The 14,502-nt window shown below is 39.9% G+C and overlaps 1 protein-coding gene across 3 annotated transcripts; it reads right to left on the bottom strand.

The window, feature by feature from the left end:
- Nucleotides 1–936: 936 nt before the first annotated feature.
- On the bottom strand, nucleotides 937–14,475 carry SAR1A (secretion associated Ras related GTPase 1A). 3 transcript variants are annotated; one of them, XM_086381587.1, is made up of 8 exons: nucleotides 14,376–14,475; nucleotides 13,767–13,983; nucleotides 10,916–10,989; nucleotides 10,678–10,797; nucleotides 10,189–10,254; nucleotides 7,610–7,713; nucleotides 4,391–4,522; nucleotides 937–3,342 (listed from the first exon to the last, which is right to left on the bottom strand). In XM_086381587.1, the coding sequence occupies exons 3-8, from the start codon at nucleotides 10,971–10,973 to the stop codon at nucleotides 3,226–3,228; spliced, it is 597 nt and encodes a 198-aa protein (XP_086237713.1). In that variant the 5' UTR covers nucleotides 10,974–10,989; nucleotides 13,767–13,983; nucleotides 14,376–14,475; the 3' UTR covers nucleotides 937–3,225. The 3 variants fall into 3 exon arrangements, with proteins under 3 accessions (XP_086237713.1, XP_086237711.1, XP_086237710.1); XM_086381585.1 differs by lacking the exon at nucleotides 13,767–13,983 and having other exon boundaries at nucleotides 14,325–14,475; XM_086381584.1 differs by lacking the exon at nucleotides 13,767–13,983.
- Nucleotides 14,476–14,502: the final 27 nt, after the last annotated feature.

Raw genomic sequence — 14,502 nt, 5'->3', positions numbered from 1 at the left:
GGTTTTATCTGCAACACAATACAGGGTAATGTTCAATATTTCCAGTCACACAAACCTGTCTGAGAAAGGAAAATGATCCATTATAGTATGAAGCAGTACTGAAATCAGCAGTTTTCCCATAGCAGGTACTGTCTTCTTTTTCTGACACAGAAGATGGCTTATCACAGTAAAATCTGACTATCCAACTTCCCAGCAATTAAGAAAGTGTTTCTTTCCAGAGTGATGCTCAAGCCTCCAGCATGAACTGTTTGCATCAGGTTTTTCTCTATTTACGACACATCACAGCACAGTCCTGACCCCCTGAGTGCTGGGCTCATTGACTTAGCCTTTTTTATGCTCTGATCTGACTCAAGTAGCACAAATAAATTTATATAAACGTAAAACCCATGCCATCATTTCACAGTATGTTTCAAGCTCAAGATGTCTCCGGTAATTTAATACTCCGGTAATTTAAAACAACCTGCTGCATTTTGCTTCCCATTCTATTTTATCCCAGTACTTAAATTTTAGAACCTTATTTGGGTTTTTTAAAAGCAAAGCTTCCTACAAGCATACTAAATGCTCAAGCATACGTTTCATTACTTTTCCTATTTTGCAAAATGTAACATTTAACTGAATCTCTCCAATTTTATATCAAATGATAAAACACGGCTAAATTGAACCCAGCCCCTACTAGTGTGTTAATATATGAGATTTTGTACAAAAAGTCTGCCATGTCCATCCAGTTGCAGAAATAACCACCAATCCTGGGACCACCATTTGTTGCAAGGCTCACAAACAGTACTCAATTTATTACTTGTAGTGGAATGTGTAAATTGGCCTGGTCTTTCCACACACTCACACCCTGCATCCCCTCATAAGCAAAATTTGTCTCTCTTACCTGTTGTATGTTCATACTCAGAACAAGCCAATGCCAAAAAGGAGCAAGATAGAAAATTTGTTTTAACTTTTTATTAAAACACTTAAGATACAGATTGACTCTCTTCTGTAAATGACTGTTTTATTTTTCCTGAAATAGGACATATACGCACTCTGATAAAACAGAATGAAAAGTCTCAATTCATGGGAGTTCCTGTACAAAGCTCTGATCCTGTTAGGAGCCGAGCTCCTCACAGCGGCTTCTTTCCTCTATTTTATTATAGGAACTGTGTTTTCTGTGGGGCAAAAAACAGACAGGCGCCACTTGATTTTTCAATCCCAACTCTTTCTCCGGTGGCCAAAATAAACCACTTTCACAAAGAGCTGCCCTGTGTAGAATCCATAGTTTTCTAGCTTGCTAAAAATTGACTAGGGACAAATAGGAAGAAAAAAAAAAAAAAGAAAACTAACACTGAAGCAATCACACCTCTCCTATCTCTGGACAGAGAAGTATGGGTTACCTTTAGCCAAAGGAAATCAAAAGTATGCAAGTTAACTACCTAGTTCATTCACCATTAGCTAGATTTGTTCACTTAAGGCTTTAATCCCTTTCCAAACCAGCTATGCTTGCTAATAAATGAAAAACTTGCTCTTCCCAGCTTTATGCTTCGTTGAGCCTCTGCATTTGGTACCTAGCTGTGAAAAAGTATGCTTTCCCAACAGGTCAGTACTGAAGACTAACAATGCGAAATCCAACTAAAGAAAAATACTCTCACCCCAGGAATGTGTAATCCACACTTTCCATGCTCTCACATTAAAAGCAAGAATCCACTGAATTTAGTTCAGTCCTCTGCAAATAAGCCTCAACATCACAATTTTCAGTTCTGAGAAAAATACCTCTAATTTTTCATTAAAGAGGATATCCTTCCACATGAAGACCATCTCTTATCCCTTCATCCTCTACTACAAGGGTAAAACACTGGTTAAGATCATGAAAATCCGATTTCACACCTGACATTAGGAAAGTGGAATGCTATAAAAACAACCCTCATCCACTGCTGGGGACACTGAGGCTTTTATACCAGGTGCTAACTGACAGGTGATGCTGGCTCAAAAGAACAGCTCAACACACAGTTCTTGGATTAGAATTTCCCCAGGTTATTTCTGGCCTGGAGAAAGACAATTTCATAACACCTCCCACCCACCCCCAAAATCTGGAAAAGTTACAGATGATAACCTTTAACACCAAAAAAAAAATTGATAACCAATACAAAAAAAGAGAGTTCATGAAGTCCAATAAAGAAACCAAATTCTGCAAGTGAAATAAATCTTTCCTAGATTCAAACAAATGCTATAATATCAGATGTCGAAGTTCTCAACTCACAGAATTAAGAGTTCTTAAGCTGTTAACTTTGTCCTGTGTGACTCTCCTATTGAGAAAAAAATTTCCCCTAGAATTTGCAAAAATGACTGGGACACACCTGTAGTGTGTGACAACGTGGGAGATGTACTCAAATCTTTCATGAGGCGAAAGTCACTTTTTACAACTGAAAATGAAGAAGGTGCTACAGAAAGAAATCAAAGTTTAAAACTGCATAAAAGCAAAGACGGGCTGAAATCGGTAACTTATTGAGTAAAGACAGTAACAATAACCCAGGCTAGAACTAACTCCTCCGCAGTGACCCATCTGCTATCCATGTTGGGAGGAGACATGACCGGAGCCCGGCACGGTGGAAACCAGCCTCAGCGGTGAGGCTGGAGTTCTGCTCTTCCCTAGTGCTCTGTGCACAGGGTGGTGCCACCTACTAAAGGCAGTCAGGGACACGGGGGAGCCTCTCTCACCAGCCTGCTGTTCACTTAACTGAGCTCTGGACTCCAACGTGTATCTGTGCATAATTTTATGAAATATTTAAATGCCATTCACTAGATTAAAAAAAAAGAAAAGAAAACTCTGGACCAAGTATATTGTGAACTTAAAAAAAAAATTATGAGGAGGGTCACCAATTACATTAACAACACGTTCTTTAAAAAATAGAATCACTTTCTTTTGAAATCAACCACAGTGGTGAGACGTGTTTTTCTTTCCAGGTGGCCCGTGATGGCACACAGCTCTACTCGACAAATCCTGCCACCTCCAAGTCCCGGGGTGCTGACCTGCACCAGCACGTGGGGCAGCATTAGCTCCCAACAGTGTGGAGAAGAGCACATGTCACCACTGGGCAATGAGAGAGCAGACAGAGACTCTTGGCTTCTCAACGCCGGACACGGTCGGAGAGCTTTCCTTGTTCTATTAGAAAAGTTCGTGAGGAAGCTGTGAATAGGATCAGTCCAGAGAAGTAAAACTCTTTTATTTCCACTGTCCAAACATCAGTCAATATACTGGGAGAGCCAGCGGAAGCCCTCGCCGTATCCTTGCCTCTTGAGCACACTGCACATGAACACTTCCATGGGGCGGGCATTCAGCTCCTTCAGGGTCACATTCCCCTAGGGGAGGCAAAACCAACATGTTAGCATTTCCATGTGGAGAAGCTTGCGAGGGTGATGACAAAAATCACTTTCTCCATCGTCAGAAGCAAATCTGAGCAGGGATTAATTACAGAAATGTGGTCAAGGCCACTGGGGTTCATGCTTTCAGTAGAGTCCTACTCCCAGATTCTCTCACTGTGAAGCACCCTTGCTTTGAACACACGAACTGGTTCATCTGGAAAGCTATGGCAGCAAACCAAGAAAAGCATGTTCTCTTATGAACAAAAGAAGTCCAGCATTTCTTAGAAATAAGAACATTCTTACTAATACAAGTATTCAGAAATATATACGAATGACAGGTTATGTCAAGAAAATTAAAAATTCAAGTGTGTGTAAAATGGAAAACTAAGCTAATGAAAAGAAGTATTTCTAGAAAGAACTATATAACCAAGAAGAGGCAAGACTAAGGAACCATGCAAAAAAGTCAGGAAGCTACAGATTCCAGAAAAGCAAATTTTTAAAAATTAAATATACCAAACCTTATGCTGAAAAGACCAGGATGCCTATAAACTAGAGCTGATCTGGATTTTTCTCTCACAAGCATACTTTTCTGCAACAAGATTCTACTGATCTGGAAGATCCGTGTTCTATTCCTGGTTTTATCACTGACTTGCTGTGTAGACCTGAACCAATCCCTCTTAATTTCCTCATCTCCAAACAGGAGTAACAGTCCTACCTCTCTCAGCAGGAGCACAGAGAATAACCCGGTACTCTAACTTCAATGCTTAGAAAATGATATAAATGAGCACTCTTCATAACCTGAAATTTCCAGTCCAAAAAAATTTCTAGCTAAAGACTCTTTCAAATACCTGAAGAAAACTCTCCTTAGAAAACACGGGACGAACGAACATGCTCCAGCCTTCCCAGTCTACAAATCACCTCTAGAAAAACAATGTTAAGCCCAGTTACTTTTAAAAGACAAGTAAAATCTAGACTGCAAAACGCGAATGTTTCAAAAGCTGTGAGTTGCCTTTATAATGCATCTGCTGAAGATTTTTTCTCTTACCTTTCCTGTGGTCTGTCCATAAAGCCCAAATATCTCACGGAGTTTTTCTTCACTGATTGCATCTGTTCTGTCAATTTTGTTCCCCAAGATAAGGATTGGCACGTTGGATATTGTCTCATCTGTCATTAAAGCCTAAAGCCAAGATTTAAAAAAAGAGCTGGGTGAAGCATCTATAAAAGCCCACCAGACAATGAAGATAATTTTGCCTTTAACTTGTCTACAAGGTACCAAATGCAGAGTGAAAATCTGATCATACTTATACTTGAGTGATTAACTAAAAGTTAATCTTGACATTATATAACACCCTTATCTTTAGGCAAAAAGCCCCTAAAAATTACCTTGACATTAGTTTAAAATTCCCCAAAAGCTTCAAAACAATTATAATGTAAAGTTGTGTCTATTTGTAAAGCAGCAGAACCTTAACTCTGAGCTAAACCACTCAACCACAGACCATCCTCAGCTCTCCACTGAGCACTGGCCAGGAAGAACAAAGCTCTGGCTACACAGCCTCAAAGAGACTACAGGAAACCCCAAGTATTCACTAGATGCCCCCTGTGTGCAACATACCGTCCCCAACAATGACAGGAAGACAAAAGAAAGGGAAGACACATCCCTGGCTCAAGAAATCCTCACTCTATGTTCGTCTCTCAATAAAGCACAGCAAGTGGATGATTACCTGTCACAGTGAATAGGAAGAGAATACAAATACTAAAAGGCACTCAGGAAAATAAAACAGTGACGTGGACTTAAGCAAAGTCTTAACAAAGATGTGGAAACTAAACTGGACTCTGAAGGAGGGGCAGGGTTTGGATAGGCAGAACCCAAAGAATGAAGAAGATAACCAATGGCTTTACAGTAGGAAGAGTTCATAAAACCATATGGAGTATCACCTGGCTGGATTAAAGCATTTATGTTGACGTGTCTTGACAGAGTAAATGAGTTGGGATGGTATGACAAATATTATGGTGCCAGTCTGAGAAGTTAGCTGCAATAGACCCTAAATCCAGGAATTCTTAAATAGAATCTACACTTTCAGTACAATGAATTCTCAAATAGTATCTATCTGTGGTGCTCAGGTAAGGGATGATGATCTAACCTAAGATAGCAGCACGTACGGAATAGTGCAGCAAGCATTCTGGAGAAAGTGAAGAGACTGATGTCTAAATGATAAGACAACACAGGAGCCGAAGTTGGCAAAGATTTCAAGCCTAGGAATCTATTTCACTGACAGGAAGAGCTAGGAAAGGATGGCAGAATTAAAAGGATAAAGGGAAACCTACTATGAACATCTCAAGTACCAAGAAATGTTAGACAAAATCAGAGTAAGGAAGTTATTCATTCATTAAATAGTAACAAAGTGCATATTATATGCCCAAGGCTTTACTAGATATGCTGCTAAGTCACTTCAGTCGTGTCTGACTCTGTGCGACCCCACAGACGGCAGCCCACCAGGCTCCCCCATCCCTGGGATTCTCCAGGTAAGAACGCTGGAGTGGGTCACCATTTCCTTCTCCAATGCATGAAAGTGAAAAGGGAAAGTGAAGTCCCTCAGTTGTGTCTGACTCTTTGCGACCCCATGGACTGCAGCCTATGAGGCTCCTCCGTCCATGGGATTTTCCAGGCCAGAGTACTGGAGTGGGTTGCCATTGTCTTCTCTCTACCTAGATAGGGGGTTTCACAAAGAAATAAGACAAGATCCCTACATCTAAGTTCCAGTGGGAGAGACCTAATAAAATCAGTAAAAACTACAGATGCTGGTAAGATGGAGAGTCTAATAGTCTGAGAGGTCAGAGAAGGCTTCTCAGAAACAGTCATACCTAAATTGTGGGATCTCTTAAAGGACATTTAGAAATTTGCAAGCAAAAGCGGGTAAGGGTCAGGTGAGAAAACCAGGAAGAGACAGTTACTTCTGAATAGACAGTTACTTCTGAATATTCAAGGGAGGGCAAGTTGTTATCTATGTTTGGAATGTAGTTCAAGGTAGGCAATGGAAAAGCTGGAGAAATAAACAGAACAAAGATTATGAAAGAACTTATGTGCTATGCAAAAGAGCTGTAGATTTTATCCCCAGACTGTTAAGAGATCTACTCAAGGATATTAAGGAGGGCAAAGACAAGTAGTATATGGCAGGGTGGTGGTGAAATCTATAGTCATTCACTGCATGTACAGGTACAGGATGGGTAAGACGAATAGTTCCACTCTGGGAGGACAGAATTGGTAGGCAGAGTTTCTAATAAGTAACACTATGTATGAGGTTGGAGCTCAAGAGAGATTCAAATAATAGAAACCCATTTGGGGGTCACTGGCATGATGGGTTGCAGATGAAAGAATGGGACAAGCCTGGACCAGCCTGGGAAAAAGTACAGACCCTGGGGAGCACCTAGATTTAAGGCCTAAGCAGGGGGAATGGGCGCTTGTGCCAGGAGTCAGAGAAGTATCAGCCAGAGAAAACACCAAAACCAAGAATGTAAAGGGGAGTTTACAGACAGAGAGAGAATGACGAGTGCCAAGGGGTCAAGTAAGGGAAGGATCATAAGACTACAGCTTCAGATTCAACAAACATACTTACACCAGAGAGAGGTTCAAATTGCCAGACACAAGAATGCAGAGAGTTATAAATCAAAGAGAAAGAAAAGGCAGAGTGACACAGTATGGATTATAAAGGCAACGTTACAGAAACGATCAAGACAAGAAAAATGCAATGTTGAAAAAGGAAAAAACCCGACATGAATCCTAGTTAATATCAAACAATGCATGTGACCAAAACTGAAGACAGAACAGCCTGTTAAGGTCTAGGAGGTCACTCAGTGCCAAAGGCTGGGCAGGTACAACCTGAGAACACAGACTCAAAACACAAAGAACTCTAGTATCTCCTTTAAGGTTTCACTATGCCAACACATCATAAAGAGTGAACATACGTGATGCATGAAAGGGAAAGACATTAATTATGCTGGGAAAACAGGGATTAACTGCAGAATGTCCTGAGCAAACCGCACATAGAATCACCCTGTGATAAATTTAAGCAAAGTTAATTTACTTGCGTTCAAGACAAGATTCCTCAGAACATTGAAAAATAATGTTTTTGATTTTAAAATACTTTCTTCCTGTAGCTAGGACTTTTACCAAATGTTAACTGGAATGATTAAGTACTGGCACTACTAAGTTGTATTTCTTAAAAGAAACAGAGGCCAAGAAAAGAAAAAGAAAATATAAACATACGTTAAGCTCAACTTTGGATTCCATAAGTCGAGGATGATCTGCACAGTCCACCAGAAAGACAATCCCATTAATTGCTGGGAGGTAATTTTTCCAAACCCGACGTGCTAAAAGAGAAAGTTTGCAGTTGCATCAATTTAAAAACATATATGCTGAATATGAATAACTTAATGCTCTATGAAGTAAGCAAATTCTGGCCAGGTTTCAAGAGCATTAAACTCTGTACAGATTCTCCAAGTCCTAGCCAGTATTAAGTCAGAACAGAGGACGAATAAACTGATGGTCCATGAACTGAATCTGATTTATTTAAATACTAAAATCAGGGTTTTCTGCCTGATTTTCTGAAAAAGTACAACATCTGGCAATCCCACGCCTATCAGTCCACATATACTGGGTGGATAATAATCAGCGGACTGAGCGGTGGCTGCCCCTTTACATGCGGCTTCAGTTCTTGTCTGTCAAAGTTTCCACCACTTCCTACTGTCTCACTCCCGATTTCACTCACTTAAATGACCTACCTCACCCCGGAACCATTTTAGTTTGCGACTTCTGAGTTAGAGTATCAGGATGCAAATTATTTATCCATATAACTGTAGTCCCAAGTTAGTTCCTAACTAACCAATTTGTAAGCGTACTGACACTTTCATCCACTCAGCCCACAGGGAGACAGGGCTTGCCAGGTGCTTGACGTTTCCAGCCAGTTACCCGTCTCCTAATTTAACCCAGTGTGCCTTATAAATTTCAATTTTTGGTTTATAACATGATGCGACAATGATCTGGGAAGCAGTGCTTTAACTGTATTATAATTTCTAAGCCATTCATTTCTATGGGATGATTAAGGAAGCATTTCTACATCAAACATTTAACAGTGGTCACTTCTGAAGAGTGGGACTGGGAAGGAGAAGTTGGGGGAATTTCACTTTTACCTTTCAGATTTGTATACTCAACATATACTGAATTTGCTACGTTAATCCTGGACTACTTTTATAAGTTAAATTTTTAAGTTATACCAAAAAACAAAACCAAAAAAACAGAAAAACCCTCCCAACAGCATCTCAGTAATTTGTGTAAAATGTAGCAAGGTTATTATGGAAAAAAATGTTTCCGTTAAGTAAATTTTCCTCAAACAAAACTATGGACAAATTTTTCTTTATAATGGGGTTATATCCCAATAAATCTATTGTAAATTGAAAATCTCCTAAGTCAAAATGTATTTGATAAACCTTCCAAATATAGCTTAACCTAGCCTACCTTAAAAGTGCTCAGAACACTTATATCAGCTTATAGTTGGGCAAAGTCATCTAACACAAAGCCTATTTTATAATGTGTTGACTCTCTCATGTAATTCATTGAATACTGTATGTTTGTATGAAATGCTGTATGAAGAAAAGCACGGTGCATGGGCACAGAATGATTTCAAGTATATCAGTTGTTTACTCTCGGGATCTCATGGCTGACGGGGAGCTGCCCAGCATGACGAAAGGCTGTTTTATCGTAAAGTCAAAAATCTTAAGTTAAATCATTGTTAAGTTGGAGACCATCTGTACATAAATGCATTTCCTTTTCTACTCTTATCAAAACCTGAAAGCTAAATTTATCACACCAAATAATATACAATTCCCAATTCAGGTATCTAAAAACACCTCCTCCTTCTGCATTCTTCAGATGGTCTCAGTTCAGCTTACAACTATTTTATCTCCGAATTTAAATCTGTTAAGTGGCTACAGATACTTCTGAAAGAAGCAGAAAAGATACCATGCACCGTTCTCTACCTGAATGAAAATGATACAAGCTTATTATAGGAAAAAAGGAAACAAGATCATCTGTAGCCCTCCATCAATACATAGCCACTGCTGATGTTTCTGTACATGTTCTTTCAGTCACGTTTTTGTATAAGTATTTTATGTGCTGATGATCATTTTACATATATGATTTTGTAGGATATAAATATTACATGAATAAAGTAAATGTAATGTTAATAAAATCACTGACTATAAAGTCATGCCAAATGTAAAGTGGGCATCCATTAGATAAAGATGCCCCAAATTCTGCATAAACACTAGATAGGAATCTGGGAACCAAGCAGACATAGGCTGAGTAAGGCACAAAGCACTGAGGAGAACAAGGCAGAAGAAAATGTTCCATCAACGGCCCCAAATGGGGAGAATACACAAAATATCAGTTCAGATCAAAGTGATCACAAATAGTCACTCTACTATCTTTGCAACTCTTGACAAATTTAAAATGACTTAAAATTACAAATAATTTCCTACATACACTCCACTGAATAAATGATAAAAAAGAGACATGATTAAATTCAACATGTGATACTGTACTGGATCTTGTTTAAGAGAGGGAAAATGTTTAAAGGAGCTTACCAGAACAAATGACCAAAAAAAGGCAGTATACACTATAGAGTAGGTAAATGAAACTTTCTGGGTTTGACAATTATTATGATTATGTAAGGGAATATTCATGTTATTAGAAAGCAATTTAAAAGGTATATATGAGACTCTGCTTTGAAAAAGGGGAACAAAATGATCCAGAAGCCAACATCACCCTTCTACTGAATCATCTCTTACCTTGCTCATGCCCACCAAGATCAAAAGTTGTAAAAGTCATTCCAGCAATTGTCAGCTCTTCTGATGCTGAAAAATAAAGGAAATAAATAAACTTCTCCATCCAACAAGGCCAAGCTACCAAAATTATAATCCAATACAAACGTAAAACCTAATGAAGCTTTCACTTTGTAAAGAAAAGGATACAAGGGTGAAAATACCCTTCAATTACTTTAAAAAGCCAAGTCTCTTTTTCTCCAAAGTGCTTGCTACTCCTTAGAAATAGATATGGGAGATGTGTCCCATGGCAGGACTAGTGAGAACAGATAGTGACAAAGTTCCAGAGGTCTTTAAATTCATGGGTATGTGACTTGAGCGTGTCCTATAGAGAATTGTTTGTCAAGTCTTCTGGGGCTTCAGTAAATAAAAGAACTGCATAAATTGGAGATCCATCCTCCAACCCTGACACTGACCCTCAAATAACAAAAGGTCACCAGCTATTTTCAAACCTACTTGGATGTAACGTTGGAACATGCTGCCCCAGTCTGTCATCTTTGAGCATGTGTAGAAGAGTGGTTTTGCCTGCATTGTCCAAACCCAAGAATACAAGTTTTCCAGATTTCTTGTAGAGTCCTAAAAAAGAAAATAATAATAGCATAATTAGCTCCTACACAGCAAAATCTACCTATATTTAAATTGTTTTGGGAAATGCACAGCATTTGAAATGTGTATTTCAGGGAAATGGCTTTACCTAGGAACTGGAGCACACTGCTGAAGCCATTGTAGATCCACTCAAAGATGAAAGACATTATTAATGCTTACTCCCTGTATAAAATAGGAAAGCAGCAAACATTAGCCTTGTGAATGCTGATATACTTCTGGAGACGTTAACTCGCATTTGCTGGCCTTCATGCATGGTTAGGGCCCCATATTTTGGACCTAAAAAATCAAAGGATTTTGCACCCTGGAGGGAAGTGGAAGTCTCTGGGGTACTCAGATCTGCATAAACTCCTGATTTCCTATCAGTTTCCAATCTATGATACTCAGAGCACTAGGCGTTAAAGATACACTTTCCTCTTTCACTGTATGACTCACTTCTCCAGGCACCTGCTCATTCACGTTCCCTAGATACACCACAGCTGTCTACCAGTTAACAAAACTTCTAGGAAATCACCCTCATCAATAATCCGGATCAAAATGTCACACTGATGTGCTAACTAGAAAACAAGAATAAAAGGCATATTAACCCATTCTTGTAAACAACTCTAAAAAACAAGCTCGCTAAAATCCTACTAGCTGGCACAATTTGCACTGCTCCATTTACCAATTCTATCTCTTAACAGTATTGTTTAATCTCTTCTATAGATGTCTCTCAAGTTAGAAAAAGATGACAGCACTATGTTGGAGAGCCATGAAGAGATAAGAGAGTCCAGTCATAATGTGAATAATTAAGACTCACCTAACCCATTTTACAAATATGGACTTTCTTAAAATAAGAAAATGCATTCAGGACATAGAGGCAGGTTCCTACCCAACTACATACCTCAATACTGATATTAACAGCACTTTTTCTACTGTTTCCCATAAGCCTAGACAAAACAGAAGACGACCCAAAGCTACTAAAAGGTATACATATACTGGGAATAAGCAAGAGGACCTCTAAATGTAACCGTAATAGAATCCAGAGCCAATGGTGGGTGTTTAGTTTTCTGAGTCAGCACTTCCTGATCACACTGAATGTTTGCCTCAGCACCAGTTTTGGTGCAGAAAAAAGAATGATACCCACTTTCACTCCTCTCCAACAGCAAGAACACCTGAACGCAAGGCTTTACACTAGATGTGGCCAATTGTTATCAAACAAATTCCCTGAAGTTTTATTTTTTTAGAAAAGTAAAGGTTTACTGTAAAAGGGTTAACTACAAAAACCTACCTATATTCATTTAAAGAATGAGACAGTATATGTTAGTTTTCTTTTTCATCCAATTACTGTTTTTGTTTTGGTTTGGTTTTATCAGGCCTGTGGCCTGACCTGTAAACTTTCAGGACTGCTTAGTGCTTATCTTCTATGGCTTACCATAGGTGGGTCAAAAGAAGCTTGGGAGTTTGGGTGGGGGTAGAGACTGAGGGAAAAGCTTTTATACAAAGATACTAAATAAGATTTTTTTGCCTTCTTCAACAACATCAAAATATATTTTGGTAGAAAAACCAAATTTAGTATGTTAAATAATAGTTGTGTCTGGAAACTTAGTCTCTAAGAAGGCCAATGACTTAAATACACTTACAAAGTTCCTGTGCTTAAGTTTCCACTGTTGGTAAGTAAAAGAACAATGTGCCTCTCCTCAGCAATCCTACCAAACCAGTCATCCTTCCCTATTTTCTTTCTCTACCACTTGAAGTCTCACCTTTAGAAAGCAATGTCTCATTAAGGTCACTCCCACTGATTTCAACTTTAAAACCCAACGCATATATTCATTTGTACTACAATGGTTTGCAGTCAGTACTTTATAGACATTTTGTAAAGTTTCACCACATCATTACAGAAGTGTACCCAACTAGATAAATTCTCTGGAGGTGACAGAATGGCAGAAAATCCCATTTTAAGGAATGTTTCATAATTAACAGAACTACTTTAACTCTCCAGTTTATGTTCCCTTGATATCCCTGTTTGAAAAATCCTATAATTCTTCCCTCCAAAATGAAGGTGATGTTAAAAAAATAAAAAAAACCCTTATTGGACCCAAAGAACCTCACAGTAGTGCTACCCAAAGAGGAAATGGCTCTGATGGTGCCTCCATCCTTGAGATCTTAGGCTTTGCACCCTCGAGTGAGTCGTTTCTCAGTTTCTAAGGTGCCTGTACAAACATCTCATTTCAGCCTCACACTAACCCTAGGAGGTAGGGATCCCCGGCTTCATTTAACAAGATGAGGGCGCTGATGGTCCCAGATTACTTAGCTTAACCAAGAGAGCTCAGCTGAAAAGGTAACAATGTGAAGACTCAAACCCTTCTATTTTAATGCCAAAGTCAAAGCCCTTCCTTTTAATATCACATAAAATTCCAATGCAAATCACAAAACTGCTTCAAAAAAAACTTTCTTAAACCACCAGTTACAGCTATGATAATCCAATGTTTTCATCCTTAGAACTCATCACAACTTTTAAACCATAAGTTAAATAACTAGCACTTTATTTCTTTTCTAGCCTTGACCCACTTTACAATTCTTATGGCATCTTATGGCAAATTAGCTTAAGGGCTCTAACTACCAACAAAAGCATTGCCAACGTACCTAAAATTTGCAAATTTAAGGAGACGGATGATTCAAATAAATAAAGAGCACGAGACTGATGATCAGTCAATAAAAAAAGCTATGCATCACTTATATTGCACATACTCGTTACTTATATATGCTCCGAGCAACTTTAAGACACTATTTCAGACAGATTTGGGATAGCAAGCAGCTGGCGTTTGGCTAGGAAACTCTGCTTAGCTGCAGGGTAAATGTCAAAGGGCAGCCCCACTGCGAAACTCTGTAAAGCCCCGTTACAACCTAAACAGATGTACCGAAATAAAAGAGAAAAGACAAGAACAAGAGGGAACACTAACCGAGATTTTTTTCCCATGCACTGAAGAGAGGGAAAAGGAGGGAGGCGGAAGAAGAAAACACGGGGTTCAACCCAGGACAGCAGATGATAATACAAGTGTGGCTGAAGTGGGGGTGGGGAGGGCCCTCGACTAGGAGCCAGGATATCTAGTTCGAACGGTCACACTTGCTATCTGCGGGGTTTTGAGCAATTCACTATGCCTCTACATGCCTTAATCTCTGTAAAAAAAAAAAAAAAAAAAGGATAATTATCAAGACTTCAATCCACCCCACCGAGGGCTGAGAATCATCCGACACAGGGGATGTGAAGCCGATTCGTAAACCCGGACGCACAGTAAAGACAGGAAAACTGGTATCCTGCCCAACAGCTGCCAAGACCCCCGAGTGAAATGCGGATGGACCCGATACCCGTGAGGCCAGCAGGGAACCAAGCAGACCCGGCCAAGCCGGCCCGTCCCCGCCCAGAACAAGCCCCGCGGCCCCACAGAACCGCCTGCGTGTCACTTCCTCCCCCAACCTCGCCTGCGCCGGCCTCCACCCAGACCCTCCCTGCCCGCCACCTTCGCGCCTCCGGCCCCAGCTTCCTCCTTCGCCGAGGCCCCCTGACTCACGGCCCAAGGGGTTCCTCCGGCGGCAGCAAGCGGCTTGGACCCTCCCTCAGAGCACAGAGCCCAGCAGCACCCGGGACCGCCAGCTACTCGCCGGATATACGTAATACCCCCCTCCCCGGAACTTCCG

The sequence above is a fragment of the Bos grunniens genome, chromosome 28 (genome assembly GCF_055505025.1).
Source record: "Bos grunniens cultivar Pamir isolate PY7600 chromosome 28, Bosgru_T2T1.0, whole genome shotgun sequence".
NCBI classification, from domain to species: Eukaryota; Metazoa; Chordata; class Mammalia; order Artiodactyla; family Bovidae; genus Bos; species Bos grunniens.
The sequence above is the reverse complement of the archived record's forward strand: the minus strand, read 5'-3'. Positions and strand labels throughout refer to the sequence as shown.

Coding starts and splice junctions, on each gene's coding strand:
- SAR1A (XM_086381585.1), bottom strand. CDS start 10,973: ATGTCTTTCATCTTTGAGTGGATCTACAATGGCTTCAGCAGTGTGCTC. Junction 4,523..7,609: donor AATCCAAAGTTGAGCTTAAC/GTATGTTTATAT, acceptor TCTTGGCTTTAG/GCTTTAATGACAGATGAGAC. Junction 3,343..4,390: donor ATGGACAGACCACAGGAAAG/GTAAGAGAAAAA, acceptor TGCCTCCCCTAG/GGGAATGTGACCCTGAAGGA.